At 39.0% G+C, this 15,906-nt stretch overlaps 1 protein-coding gene across 10 annotated transcripts in view; it reads right to left on the reverse strand.

Annotated features, from left to right (window-relative positions):
- DENND1A (DENN domain containing 1A) overlaps positions 1–15,906 on the reverse strand; it is a 494,220-nt gene that overhangs the window by 437,371 nt on the left and 40,943 nt on the right. For all 10 annotated transcript variants that reach the window (XM_045082368.1, XM_004757352.3, XM_004757349.3 and 7 more), the window contains exon 2: positions 15,826–15,896. In XM_045082368.1, the coding sequence (XP_044938303.1) occupies positions 15,826–15,867 (42 nt within the window). In that variant the 5' untranslated portion in view covers positions 15,868–15,896. The remainder of the gene's footprint in view (positions 1–15,825; positions 15,897–15,906) is intronic.

The raw sequence follows: 15,906 nt of genomic DNA on the forward strand, positions 1-15,906 counted from the left end.
TCCCACCCAAGCACCTATCACACACCAGGCTTGTCATAAATATTGCCAGAGGGATGAAGTGTGATGTAAAAATATCTTTCTAAACAAAAAGGAGGAAACACAGCAGTGGTCAGCCCTAAAATCTCAACTTAAATTGGTCTAGACCTGAGCTTTAATGCTGCATCAGATCCAGAGAAGCTCAAATAAAACCTGAGTCAATTCAATCTCCATTCCACAAACACAAGAGAAATTAGGTCAGCTTGTTCCAGGGTCCACCCCAGGGATTAAAAACTTTTTAAAAACCTACATCAGACTTGCCAGGGCTGCTGCTGAAGGCAAAAAAGAAACCTCCCAAACTTCAAGCCTCCCAAAGGCCCGGAGCCTAGGAGTACCTTAGACCTGGTCCTAATGTCCTCCCTCAACAATGCTGAACTTCTAGTGTGAAAAATCAAAACAAATCCAACTTATTTTTCTTTAATGAAAGTTCAAGCTGAGAGGCACTCTGCCATGTCCCATGTTGAACTAATTTCTCCTTTCTCTCTAATCTGTACAATAACATTGAGATACTATTATGACCATCGCCATTTTACGGTTTAAGAAGCAAAGGAGAGAGATTAAGTAATTTGCCCAAAATCACACAGGGATATAAATCATAAGTGGTAGAGTGAAAACGTGAATCCAGAAGACCTGATTCTAGAAACTATGCTCTAAGCCAGATTTTGCTAATTATATGCTTGAAATCGGGGGGGGGGGGGGGAACGGGGGAGATAGTGGGAGGAACTCCAATTAACCAAAATATTTAGTAGGAAGAGGGAATAATGTTTTGCTTAGCTGATTTTCTACTTCATTGTCAGCCATAATGAAAAGATTTTTCATTTCAGTCTTTGTAGAAAATCTTTCTCAAATACTTTTGTCAATATTCCTTTCATATAAAAACAATCTAACAAACTAATAAAACTTTCATGTTTTTAGAAATCAGTTCCGTCATTCTAAGTATCAGTAGTGATTACTGCTGAGGACAGAGAACTAGGCTAAAGATAAGCTAACTTATACATCATATTCCAGAAATGGGCTGCTTTAATACTTTTTTTTTTGACACTCCAAGTTATTTATAGAAGAATTTCAAACAGAATGTAAAATATACACAGTTCAGAGTTTCCTTTGATACAGTATGTAGTATTTTATAAGTTAAAAATCGAGAATGCATGGAAATCAGCATTGTTCTAGACATAGAATTGGTATGTTCGTCAAAGCATTACCAAATTATCAGGTCCCTGATACCGGCTTATTTTCTTAGTATCTGGCTCTTCTCACAAGAAGACTGTTTAAATAAAAGATACTCTGGCAACTGACGATTGATCCTTGTTTTTGTTAAAGTTTAACTGTAACACGTAAGTAGAGGAAAAACATATACATATGTAAGTTGATCATTTAAAATTATCCACGTATCCCAAGTATACTCTTCTGGAAACACAGAACTAATCCTAGTTTCTGAAAGAGAATATTGATCATTCAATTTTCATTAAGTTTCAATCTTCATCTCATTATTATTCTAGTATTTGGACCCTTTCAAATAAGAATTTATTTCTTTCAGAAAGAAGATTTCATCTCTTAACAAAATCACAATTACAGGAAGTTTCCTTGTCTGGGTTTTGGTTTGGAGTTTGGGTTTGTTTTTCACTTAAGGATAATGTTGAACTACGTCACCACAAGAACGCCTCATGTGCACTGGTTTCTGTGTTAGGCATTTAAATACATATTGCCTCTAACTTAAAAAACAACCTGCCAAATAGATAAGTCCCACTTAAACAGTGCCACGTTAGATCTCAGTTTAATAACTTCCCCAAGGTCAAACAATTACTGCGTGGCAGAAGAAATCTGATTTCAAAGCCTACAGTCTTTCCATTAGGTTGTTTTTATTACAAATTATCCATGAAGATACTTAATGACATTGTTATAATCTAGACAGCAACTCATCTGCATCTATTTTCTCTTCAAATAAGGCTTTGTGATAGCATAAAATTCTAATGCCTATGAACACATTAAAGGTAAGAAAACTGTCTTTAAATCAAGCAACTTATTACAGTTTCCTGCTGGGCAAAGCAAGCTCATAGTGAAATCTTCAGTAAAGCTTTCTTTTTCTAATGAAAGCCTTTGAGCACACTGCATGCTTTCAATGTAACATAAAGAAGGAAATGCAAAATGTGTTGTGAAATAATACCAAAAGAAGTTCAAAAGCTAGAATACAATTTTCTAAAGGTTAAAAAAAAAAAAGTCTCCTAAGCATTTAAAATACGAGGTGTAGTCCCCGATTTACAGAGCTTACACTCCACTTTCTAGAGAGTTTAGCAGAGTGCTGAACCTAATGCAAGTGCTCAGAGAATAAGTGATTAAGAAGCTCTAAAAATTAGATGTATGATAATAAGATCTCATTCACAGACTCCTGAGGAATCAGGCTTATATGGCAATTTTTAAGGAAGCTAAAGACCTATACTTTTAAGCACTGAAACATTTTGGTTGTAAATCTTTCCAAACTAGATTATACATCTCACTGCTTTTTTGAAAAGAATATTTTGAATAAAACATTTTCTTGATGACTGCAATGGACATCTGTTTTGGCTGCCTAGCATCCATTCTCCCTTCTTCTGCTAACAGCACCAGATTTTCTCTGCAAAAGCTACCCGGCCCCACTCTCAGGCTATAGAATCCAGGTGGCACCGAACAGGCCCGCACACACATACATACCCCCTCATCACCCAATCAACATCTCAGAGCAACCCCCTCCCTCTAAAAATCTTGGTGACTGATTCATAGATCAGCCTATGACCCAAACTGGGCCTAGTGCAACCAGCCCTGTGACTACTACTCAAAATAATGTAAGACCCTCTTTTTTTTTTTCATTTGGGTGACTAAATTGGTAGACTATAAACTTGGGTTGTCAGCAGCCATGGTTGCCATTGTATAGGAAGCACCTGAACCCAACAGAGGAGACAAAACCAAGAGACAAAAGAGACAACAAATTTCTGAAAAGGTAAGTAGAACACCTAGATCCAGCAAAACCAAAAGCCCATATTACCACTACACTTCTCAGTGTTGAGAAGCAATAAATCCCCTCTATTGCGAGATTTCAAGCCAGATTTCATTGGGCTTCTGCCATTTAGGATAAAAAGAATCCTAATAAAACAATGTCACCAACACGATCACTAAGCATGCTGAACAATGTAATAAAAAAAATTTTTTTTTAAATCCTCAGAGCAAACCAAAGCAAATAGGGCATAAGCCAAAGGCTTTCCCAGGAATAAAAGATGTTAAGTTTAAATGCATGGATTCTGAGAAATCTACTTTGGCTAGTTACTTTTACTTCCCATTTTTCAGCTGTGTTAGCTCAATAACAACTGCTGAGCAGCAGACTTCTGGGCAGACATGAACTCTTGACTTAAACAAAAATAATATAAAATAATTTAAAATAACAGCTACTTAAGTACAAACCTAACCCAAAAAATGTACAAGAACTACAAGAGAAAAACTACAAAACTCAGATGAATGAAATCAAAGAACTAAATAAGGGGCACCTGAGTGGCTCACTCACTTCAGCATCTGCTGTCAGCTCAAGTCACGATCTGGGAGTTCCGTATCGAGCTCCCACATCAGGCTCCCTGTTGAGTCTGCTGCTCCCTCTGCCCCTCACCCCGCTCATATTCTGTCTCTCAATCTGCCTCTAAAATAAAATAAAATAAAGAACTAAATAAATGGAGAAATACAGAGGCCCTGGATGACACAGTGGGTTGAGCACCCAACTCTTGGTTTCATCCCAGATCATGATCTCAGGGTCATGAGATCAAGCTCCGCATCAGGCTCCATGCTCAGTATGGAGTCAACCTGAGATTCTCTCTCCCTCTACCTCTGCCCATCCTGCTCATGTTCTCTCTTGCTCTATGCCTCTAAAATAATAAATCTTTAAAAAAAAGAAAAGGAGAAATATTACATATCCATAAATAAGGACACTCCGTAATGTCAAGATGACAGTGCTTTGTAAGTTGATCTATAGACACAATACAATCACATCCAAAACGTCAGCAAGTTATGTTGTGGATATTGACAAACGGACTCTAAAGCATATGGAGGGCAAAAGACCCAGAAGAATGAACACAGTATTAGGAAGAACAAACGTGGAAGGACACTGACTTCAAAACTGACTATAAAGCTACAGTAACCAACCCAGGACGATCCTGGTGAAAGAACAGTTAGCAAATCCAATAACAGACCCCTATGTAGTAACTGACCTTTGCCCAAGAGCAAGACAGTCTTTGTAACAAATGCTGCTGGAATAACCGAACACCCATGTGCAGTCAAGCGAATGTACACACAGACCTTCCTTATACCCTTCACCAAAATCATAACAGATCATAGATCAAAATATAAAACACAAAAGTATAAAACTCCTAGAGATGACCCTGGCATGGAAATGCCTTTAGATACACCACCACACATACGATCCAAGAAAGAACCGACAATCTGGACTTCTATTAAAAATAAAAACTTCAGGGTGCCTGGGTGGCTCAGTAGTTGTTAAGCATCTGCCTTCAGCTCGGGTCATGAACCCAGGGTCCTGGGATGGAGCCCTGCATCAGGCTCTCTGCTCAGTGGGGAGTTTGCCTCTCCCTCTCCCTCAGACTGCTGCTCCCCCTGCTTGAGCTCACACTCTCTGTCAACTAAATAAATAAAATCTTTTTAAAACAAACAAATAAATAAATACTTCTGATCTACCAGAGACAGTGTCAAGAGAATGAGAGGACAGGCTACAAACTGGGAGCAAATATTTGCAAAAGACACGTTTGATAAAGGACTGCTGCCCAAACTATACAATGAACTCTTAAAGCTCAATAAGAAAACAACCCAATTTAAAAAAAAAAAAAAAAAGGGCCAAAGACCTTGACACCTCCCCAAACAAGATATACAGATGGCAAATCAGAATATGAAAAAAATGTTCCACATATGTCATCAGGGAGATGCAAATTAAAACGAGATGCCACTACATACATATTAGAATGACCAAAATCCCGAACACTTAGAACACCAAATGCTGGTGAGGATATGGAGCTGCAGGAACTCTCACTCACTGCTAGCAGGAATATAAAATGGCAGGGCTACTCTGGAAGACAGCTGGCAGTTTCTCAAAAAACTAAACATACTCTTGCCAACCGGCAATCACATCCTCAGTATTTATCCAAAGAAGCTGAAAACTTACATCCACACAAACACCTGCCCATGGATGTTTACAGCAGCTTTACTCGTAATTGCCAAAACCTGGAAGGAACCAAGATGCCTTTCAGTAGGTGAATGGGCAAACCCGCACATCCGGATAATGCAGTATGATTAAGAACTAAAAAGAAATGAGCCATGAAAAGACAAGGAATAACCAAACACACATACACACACAAAACCATAAATGCATACTGCTGAGGAAAAACAGCCCACTTGAGAAGGCTAGATACTGTAGGACACCAGCTACATGACACTCTGGAAAAGGCAAAATCATGGAGACAATAAAAAGATCAGTGGTTGCCAGGGGGCTGGGGGTGAATGAAGGGATAAACAGGCAGAACACAGAGGCTCTTTGGGGCACTGAAAAATATTCTATATGATACTATAAATGGATACATGTTATCATACGTTTGTCTAAAACCAAAGGACACACAACACCAGGACATAAACAGTGGACTCTGGGTGGTTATGATGTGTCAGCACAGGGTCACTGATATTAACAAGTGTGCCCTCTGGTTGGGCATGTTGACACTGGGTGAGGCTGTGCATGCCTGGAGCAAAAGCATATATATGGGAAATCTCTGTATGTTCCTCTCTATTTTGCAGTGAACCTGAATCTTCTCTAAAATATCTTTTTAAAAAAATGACAAGTAACAGCTCCCACTTACTAGGAACTTTCCATGTCCCATGCACTCTGCATTACTATGTAATCTATCAACTAAATGAAGGAGATACTATTAAGGACTCCATTTTATAGTTGACAGAATGAGACTCAAATTGTCATTCTGAGGGAACTAAAATACAGATCAACAAACTCACTGCTCACACGAATTTTATGGTTCAGTGGGTCAGTGAATTGCTGGTCTACCTGGAGGGTTAGGGCCTTAAAAACACCATGAACCACAAATACAGCAAGAACCACCACACTGCCATGAATTACCAAAAATCATGAGACTCTCCTATATTGTAATTTATACCCAGATGGCCCCTAAATTGCACACTTCAGGAAGAAATCTGGAATCAGCTTCAAATAACTAAACATGAAGAAAATATATGGCTCACTTTCTGTTACTTTTTAAGAACAGCAATTCGAAGTCATTCTACATAACCAATTTAGAGCATCAGCATAGTGTAATAAAAAGCACAAGCTTCAAGGAAAGATACGCAATTAAGGTAAAATTCAAAATGTGATCTCTGTAGGAATACAGAGGGACTTCAAAGACACAAAATGTTCTATTTCCTAAGTTGAGTAGTGGGTATGTGCATTTTCGTTTATTCTTTAAGCTGTGCATACACATATAATTTGTGTTATAGTTTCATAAACTGGTTTAAAGAATATAGTCAGAGTAGACCTCAAATCCCAACTCTGCCTTTGGGCGAGTTGTTTCCCATCTCTAAGCTTTGATCACTCATACTCATTGAGGGCCTACAGTATGCCAGGTACTGTTCTAGCTGCTGGAATTTCAGGCACAAGAAAGAGGTCATTTCTACCTTAGTGGAACCCTGTTTTTCTTACCTAGATAACTGAGCCCACTACCTCTTACTTCATTAGGTGATGAGCAAAGGCTTTATTACAATGATCTTTCCTTGGGCTTAACTATAGTTTAAAGAAATGCTCTAACAATCCTACAACATAAGGCACATTACAATTCTCAAAAGCTTAAAAGCTTAAAAAGTTCAGTGAGGGGAACCTGGGTGGCTCAGTCATTAAACAGCTGACTTCGGCTCAGGTCATGATCTCAGGGTCCTGGGATCAAGCCCAGTGTCAGGCTCCACATTCAGTGGGGAGTCTGCTTGTCCCTCTCCCCTTGCCTTTCCCCTGACCCTGCTCAGGCTCACTCACTCACTCACTCTCAAATACATAAAAATCTTAAAAAAAAAAAAAAAAAAAAAAAGGCACAACGAAATGAGGTTTCATGCCTCTATTCCAAATAAGTGATTTTCAAGTGGGCATGTCAAGTACTCAGAGTCAGGAAAAATTAATTTTTAAGTAATCCATGTCTTTTGAGTGAGTGGTAATTTGTCCCTACACTACTGCAAATTATGTTCATACCTTAATACTCCATAAAGTGGATTCACTTTCACTAGAAAAATCCAAGGATGTAAAAGAAGAAAAATAAAGAAAAGCTAAAGTATCATGCTGACTCATTTAAAAGGAAAAAAAAAAAAAAACCTATAAGAAATCCTTGTACTGTTCATGAATGAAAACTGCCTCTCCCCTGATTTTCTACATAAGCCTGATTTTTCTTCCCTCACAATGTCTGATTTTTCTAACTACTGCATGTGCAGGTAATATTAGCCAGTACTTTTCAGGATGATGCCATAAGAATGAAGTTTAAATCCTGAATCAACAACCCAATGGTTGTCCCATCTGGGCAAACAAATAAACCTTTTCGAGCCTCAGGTTCCTCAAAAATATAACCTATCTTAAAAGGGCCATATATTAACAATATGAGAACAATACTAAGGAAAGTGTAACAATATTAAGAAAAGTGACTGAAATATAATAAGGACTCAATAAAAGTTAGCCACTTTATCACCATTCTTCAAGAGTTTGCTGTGACTATATTACTGAAAAGAAGATAATAAATTTGGTTAATACCTCTAATATTTTAATCCGAAGTAAAACAACTCTCGGGCTTCCCCCCCCCCCGCCCCATCCCACTTCTAAAGAAACAGCATACATTTTTTAAAAATTTTTAAGATCTTATTTGAGAGAGAGAGAGTAGAAGGGAGCACAAGATGGGGGGGAAGTACAGAGGAAGAAGCAGACTCCACACTGAGCAGAGACTGAGATCACGACCTGAGCCAAAGGCAGCCACCCAGGCACGCTGTTTTTATTTTTAGACCAATGTTTTATTTTTTTTAAGATTTTATTTATTTATTTGACAAAGATCACAAGTAGGCAGAGAGGCAGGCAGAGAGCGGGGAGTGGGGGGGAAGCAGGCTCCCCATGGAGCAGAGAGCCCAATGCGGGCCTTGATCCCAGGACCCTGGGATCATGACCTGAGCTAAAGGCAGAGGCTTAACACACTGAGCCACCCAGGCATGCTAGAACAATGTTTTAAAACTATCTAGTCACACTGACTATCCACTGTGGTCACAGATCCAAGTAACGTTCATAGAATTAGAGACCTGCAAAGTGAAAGCTCAGATTCAGAATATAACAAATCTGGCTCTCAATCCCATCCATTTTGGCTGAGACTTGCTTTTCTTCATGATACTGTGGATCCAGAAATGTGAACGGCTATTTAAGAGAGATTTGAAAGCCAGGGTGTTTGCGTGCTTAAGTTACTGATCATAGCTGAAAACCACAGCTAACTGAAGCATCATGTCATAAGATTCCTTCCAGAGCTCTCACAACAGATTCTTCACTGGACTATCCACTTCTTGCTACCAAGTGGCCACTGGCTATGGCAGTAGAACACTGGGCAGGGAACGGACACCAGAGAAAGCAGGTAGGCAGAACGGCCTCAAGACCCTGATGCTGCTAGCCACTCTCTTGGTCAGCTACACAGCTGCCCAAGCAGGGAGCCCACGGCAGGCTCCGAGATGCCAGCTATAATGACACCCTTGTGCTGGAAATGCATTCCAGAATTTCAGCATGGCCGGTACCATCTGATCACAGGACCAGCACGCTCATTGACCTTGTGAGAGCACCCTCTTCCAAGACCTTCAGTCAGACAGGCTAAACTCAGCTCTGGGAGCTTTCCCAACTCAAGACGACCTTCTTCGTTTTCTGGGGTCCCCAAGTAAAGGTGGGTTCTTGAGCAAAGACATAAATCAGAGCACACAAAATGGAATGTGGCCAAAAAGCATAAAAGTTAAGAACAAAGTAGGTCAAGTATCTGCTTGAAATGTTACAACTTCTTTATAAAAATCCCATACCGGGGCACCTGGGTGGCTCAGTGGTTAAACCGCTGCCTTCAGCTCGGGTCATGATCTCGGGGTCCTGGGATCAAGTCCCGCATTGGGCTCTCTGCTCAGCAGGGAGCCTGCTTCCCTCTCTCTCTCTCTCTCTCTCTCTGCCTGCCTCTCTGTCTACTGTGATCTCTCTCTGTCAAATAAATAAATAAAATCTTAAAAAAAAAAAAAAAATCACATACCGAAGTAACAAGTACTATACACAGTGATGTTAGCCGGCATTATTTACAATAGGAGAACTCTGGAAACAATTTAAAGATCCGATTGTAAGTAAATATCATATAAATATCATAAATATGATGTAATAATTCATAGCAAATGAAATTATTTTCACAAAGCTGTATAATAATTTTTGGAAAAGCTTAATGATTTGGGGGAGACCAGCAAGGAAAACATACATAGAGCACAAGTTCAGGGAAAAGTTTATATGTATGTTTATATTTACATATATATTTATATAAATGCTTTATTTTCACACACTGACACACAAAAGACTACAAGGAAATAAATATACCAAAGTATTAATAGTGTATCACCAAGTGATGATTTTTCTCTTTGTAATTTTTCAAAAACTTTTAAATTGTATACATACTCAAAACAAGGTACTAAAAATTTAAATAGGAAAAAAAACAAAAACACAAACCAGGATAATTTGTCAATATGTACTCAAATAACTTGAGAAAATTTATTTTTTTAAATGTACAATGAGAATATAACACACCACAGTATAAGAAAAATTGTAAGAATGAAACTCCCACAGAAGTTTATAGAACAAAATGTATACTAAATCCTCCAATTAAAGACCCGTAAAGTAGTTTCAGTGCTTTCTAACCCACCTTCTCACAGCAGGGAATTAATCCTTCAGGGGGATGCAAACCAACTTCAAAGAGAAGATTATGCCCAGACACTAGTACTGTATAGCGTAAGGTTTATACCTAAGTTTGCTCAGATACTTTGGCAGGGATCAGAGATGCAGATCCAAGGAACAAAGACTAATCTTAAGACAGATTCCTTGCAATCATTTAAAAAGACAAAAATAATGTATTCAATAATAGCCAAAAAAGGCAAATATAATAAGTTTTATTAAAAACAAGAAGGTTTTAGAAGTAGACAAAAGATACCTAAAATCAAACACTAAGTGACAGCTTATTCCCTGGTAATAGTAACTCAGAAATCTCCGAAACTCCCAAAGAGGCACCGCAAGTTATTTGCGTACCCAAATCTTACTGGCACGATGTTTCTAAGGTGTCCCAATCAAATGTGTCCAAGGTCCTGATGCACTAAGTGGAGCTGACAGATCACATGTCCCTTCCATGGAGGTCACAGAATGTTCTCAAGTACAGTAAGTACACAGTGCATTTATAATACATGTCTTGAGTAAGGGAGACATTAAAAGCAATTAAGGGAAAAATATTTCTAACATCTAGTAATTTTTTTTTAAGATTTTACTTATTTATTTGAAAGAGAACAAGAGAGAACAAGCAGGGGTAGGAGCAGAGGGAGAGGGGGAAGCAGGCTCCCCACTGAGCAGCAAGCAGATGCGGGGGCTCGATCCCAGGACTCTTGGATCATGACCCGAGCTGAAGGCAGAAGCTTAACCAACAGAGCCACCCAGGCACTCCTACAGTCTAGTAATACTTCTCACTGGCCTGTTTCACATCTGACATCTTTTTGTGAGGTGACTTTTTTTTTTTTTGTATGATTTAAAAGTACCTGATTGTTTTATTTTTTTCTAAGACTTCATTTTTTAAGTAACCAATACACCCAGCATGGGGCTTGAACTTAGAACTCAGAGATCAAGAGTCACATACTCTACCAAATGACCCAGTCAGGTGCTCCTAGGAGTACCTGATCATTTTCTGAAAGCATTTTAAGTAAAGGAGTAGCAGACCCCAGTAATTCAGATTTAGTTTCCCAACTGGTTTTGGTTTTGGTTTTTTTCAAGTAGGCTCCATACCCAAGGGAGGCTTGAACTCACAACCCTGAGATCAAGAGTTGCATGTTCTACAGACTGAGCCCATCAGGTGCCCCCAATTAGTTTCCCAATTTTTTAAATTAGCTAATCATCTAAATGAAAACTAGAATCCTTACTAGATTAAAGACCTAAATGTGAAAGGCAAAGCTATACATTTCTTAGAGGAAATTATCTTCATAACTGTGGGGTAAGAAAATGCTGGTCCATTGTACTATATCATAATTGAGAAGTTATGATCAAAGTTAACATAAAGAGGGTGAAAGACAAACCACAGAGTGGAAGAAGACATTTGTAATACATACAATAAGATAATCAGTATCCATAATATAAGCTTACAAATCAATGAGGGGGTAAAAAAAAGGTAGAAAACTCAATAAGAAAAATGAGCCAAGAGACTTGAAAATCACTTTAAAAAACAAGCCATTCAAGAGGCCAATAAGCAGAAGGTGCTTGGTCTCATTAGTTATCAGGAAAATGCAAATAAAAACAAGGAGATACTCCTATATAACTATCAGGTTGACAAAAATCAACACATCTAACTGTACCAAGGACTGATGAAACTGTACAGCAGTAAGGACTATCAAACACTGCTGGAGAGAGTGTAGATGAGCACAATTTTGAAAAACAGCTTATCATGATCCAGTAATCAAGTATGGTACTATCCTAAGGAAAATACATTTAAGTACGCCAGGATTCACGTATGAAGAATGATTACGGTGGCATTGCTTGTAATAGCCCAAAACTGCAAACAACTTCAAGTGTTTTCAACAGAATGGATAAATTGTGATATAATCCTAGTGTATTATACAGTAATGAAAATGAATGACTACAGCTACACACAACATGAAGAACCCTTACAAACATAATCTTGAGCAAAAAAAAATAGCAAAAGTATACAAAAAATAATTCTGTTTCTGTAAAATTCAGAAGCAAGCACTATATTGTATTTTTCAAGGAGGTAAGCTTAGGTCATAAAATTATAAAGAAAAACAAATGATTATCATAAAAGTCAGGATAGTAGTTCCCTCTCGGGAAAGGAAAAAGGCAAACTCTGGGGTGCCAACCAAACCCAACTCCAACACTTACAGGGCCTCAGAAAGAGTACAGATAGAGGCCCTCATTCCATATGTGTTAATACATAACAGATATGAAACAAGCTTACAAAATATAAGTATCTTCTATCCTCCTATCATGAAAAACATACCTTTATAATTGCCTGGAAAGCCAGATTCATACAGAGAATTCTGGGATTCCCCAGAGTTCCATGCAGAAACATGGTGGTCCAGGGAGAACTGGCCACTGGTCCATCTCCCATCGTCCTCTTCTCCATCCCACACAGCCAAGGACCTCACACACAAGCATGCAGTCACCTCCACTCACAAGTCCAAGCTCCATTCCATACCCTACTCTCCACACACAACCACACTTAGGCCATCCTTTGTATAGACCAGCAGCCATGCCCACCCTCAGAAGTATGGGCCCCAGGAAAGGGACTCACACAGGCTCTGGAAACAAGCTCAGGGCCCTTTGGGCAGGAAATTCTGAGATCCTAGGTTTTTAAAGTATGGTCTACCATGGAAAGGTTCAGACTCTAAGCAGGCATGTCCCACAGGTCCCACAGACTCTGCACCATGGAAGAGGGCCAAAGCAGGGCCCACTAAAGCACAGGGCCAGGGGAGGGACCCTTCCTGCAGTAACAGTATTTCCTTACATCCAGGCAACATTGTATTTCCTAGTCTGGAGAGCAGTAACATGGGTACATGATCATTATTTGCTAAACTATAAATGTAAGTTCCATGTATTTTTTTTTTTTTTGCACAAATAAGGGATAGACATCACGTGCCTGTTTGTATGATACACAGTAACAGAGAGACACCTGCCAACATTTCATAACCCAAATCTAATCATGAGGGTATGATCAGATCCAAATCTAGAGACCTTCTGCAAAACAACAGACCTAAATTCTTCAAAACATGTCTGTGATAAAAGGTAAAGAATGGCTGCAAAACTATTACTTAGTGAAAGAAACTAAATACATATGACGCTGAATGGACTGCGTGATCCTGATAGATCAGAAAGGAAAATGCTGTAAAGGATACTATTGGCAAAACTGATTGGATTTTAACACAACAACTGACATTATATCAACATTACATTCTCTCCTTTCAATAACTGTACTAGAGTTACATATGAAAATTCTGGGGGGGGGGGCACTTGGGTGGTTCAGTGGGTTAAGCCTCTCTGCCTTTGGCTCAAGTCATGATCTCAGGGCCCTGGGATCAAGCCCCACATCGGGCTCTCTGCTCACCAGGGTGCCTACTTCACCCCTCTCTCTCTCTGCTTATCTCTCTGCCTACTTATGATCTCTATCTGTGTGTCAAATAAATTTTTAAAAATATATATTTTTTAAAAAAGAAAAAATTCTTAGGAGATATATTCTGAAATATGTAGCGGTGAAGGGTCGATATGTCTGCAATTTATTCTCAGACGACTCAAAAAATCATATGTATATACATACAGAATAATAAAGCAAGTATGGCAAAAAAGGGTAACAACTGATGAACCTAAGGTAAGGGCATATGCACTTGACCATTCTTATAATTTTCATCTTTTAAAATATTTTCAAAATAAAAAGTTTTTATAATATACTAAAGGGTTATACAAGAAAGAAGTTGTCTACAGAGCAGATGAATTAGATGACTGGGGTAAGATACTAAGACTTTGCATTTTGTTCACTCTTCCATCTTATTTGTAATTTTTTTTTTTTTTAAGATTTTATTTATGTATTTGAGAGACAGTGCATGAACAGAGAGCGGAGTGGGAGAAAGAGAAGCAGACTCCCTGCTGAGCAGGGAGCCTGACGCAGGGCTTGATCCCGGGACTCTAGGATCATAATCAGTACCAAAGGCAGATGCCCAACCCACTGAGCCACCCAGGTGCCCCACCTTATTTGTACTTTTCTAATTTTGTTCTTTTTCCCAAAAAAATTCCTTTTAACTTTGGGAGGAAAAAATATCCTCGAACACTGAAAGAGGTAGCAACCGTAAAAAAAGAAAAATTCTGTCCCTGAATTTGTCAAATCATAGCCATCATCAAATGGTTACTCTGTAAAGTAGGCCCTCAGAGGGGCTGCTGCCGGTATGCACCTAAGAACAGAGGCTTCCCAAGGCAATAGTTTACAGAGTAAGAGGGATAACGTAACACAGGTGCTAACGTTCCACTTCTAGAATGACCATAAATTTATAATCTTCGTTAGATAACGCAGAAAGTGGCACACACAGTTATCTCACTTTCACTATTAAGAGAAATTCATTCAGGGGCACCTGGGTGGCTCAGTGGGTTAAAGCCTCTGTCTTCGGCTCAGGTCATGACCCCAGGGTCCTGGGATCAAGCCCCACATCGGGCTTTCTGCTTAGCAGGGAGCCTGTTACCCGCCCCCTCCCCCCGCCCGCTGGCCTCTGCCTACTTGTGATCTCTGTCAAATAAATAGATAAAATCTTTGGAAAAAAAAAAAAAAGAGAGAGAGAGATTCATTCATTTAACAAATATTAGTGGCATCATGCAAAGCCCTGTGGATGACAAGGAGAGATGTGCCCAACACGGTCACGGCCCTACAGGCGACAACTTAGCAGAGTAAAGAAGACTTGAACCAAAAATCTTAGTTATTCCACACAGTGGCCATGTGATTCCGGTAAATAATTTGACCGGAGATTCTATTTTCTCATAGGTATAATGGAGATGTCACCCAACTATCTTTAAAAGGTTGTATTGTAAGGATAAAATGTCCAACACCTAGGACAACAGAATAGATACTCCATAAAAGTAGCTATTTTATGAGTTTTACAGTCTAACATAATGAAACAGAAAATGTTGCACAGTCAGCTGAGAGCATAACTATCACTGGAATCCTGATTACTCCAAGTTTCTAATCCAAGTAAATTCACTTTCCCTAAACACCCAGTAATAGGCACAACTGTTTGTGTGTGTGGACCAAGAGCGGCTCCTGACATACCTCTGGTAAATGCATCACTCCTAGTTAACAAGAAAAAGAATACTACGTTATAAGGTTATTTTTTTCTTATTAACCAAGAAGGATTTTAGTTGAGAATATACTCAGTCTTTTCAAGATACTCTAACCTTAACTAAGACCCTGTTGTCCTACAATACATGTCCAAATCAGTCCAAAAGCTAAAGCCAGAGGAGGCTTTTCCTTGAACTAGTTTCCAACTTTTACCAGCAGACATAAAATTTACTACACTAAATCCATTTCAAACATCTCCTTCCAGTTGAGTGGCAGAGTTTTCCCTTTATATTATTTTGTAACCTAATTCTAAGCCTTCCTCATTAGCAAGGTGACAATATGTCATACTAAGCAGCTGGCTTTCAGGCATCTGTGAAAGATACAAACCAAACCCAATGATAACAGTGAATAGAACCATACTTCAAGCCTGATATAGTAGTGACTTGAATTGTTTGCTGCACTTATTCTCCATTCCTTAGGATGATGTGGAATAAAAGGGGAAGACAATTAAGTATACTTAAAGATAAATCACTGTTTAGAATATTCACACATCCCATGTGCACAGCTCTCTCCACCTGATCTTAGCCAAAAGGCCAAGAGGCAATGTCCTGCACAGCTATATCATACAATAAATACAGATCATAACAAAACATGCAAATACCTGAAAGAGTGCCACCCGTCCTCGGATAGGCCACTTCAACATAGACTTCAAACGTGGTCTCTGGGTTCTGCCTACAAAAGA

Source organism: Mustela putorius, unplaced genomic scaffold, assembly GCF_011764305.1.
Source record: "Mustela putorius furo isolate JIRA1106 unplaced genomic scaffold, ASM1176430v1.1 tig00000596_pilon_pilon_pilon, whole genome shotgun sequence".
Lineage (NCBI taxonomy): Eukaryota > Metazoa > Chordata > Mammalia > Carnivora > Mustelidae > Mustela > Mustela putorius.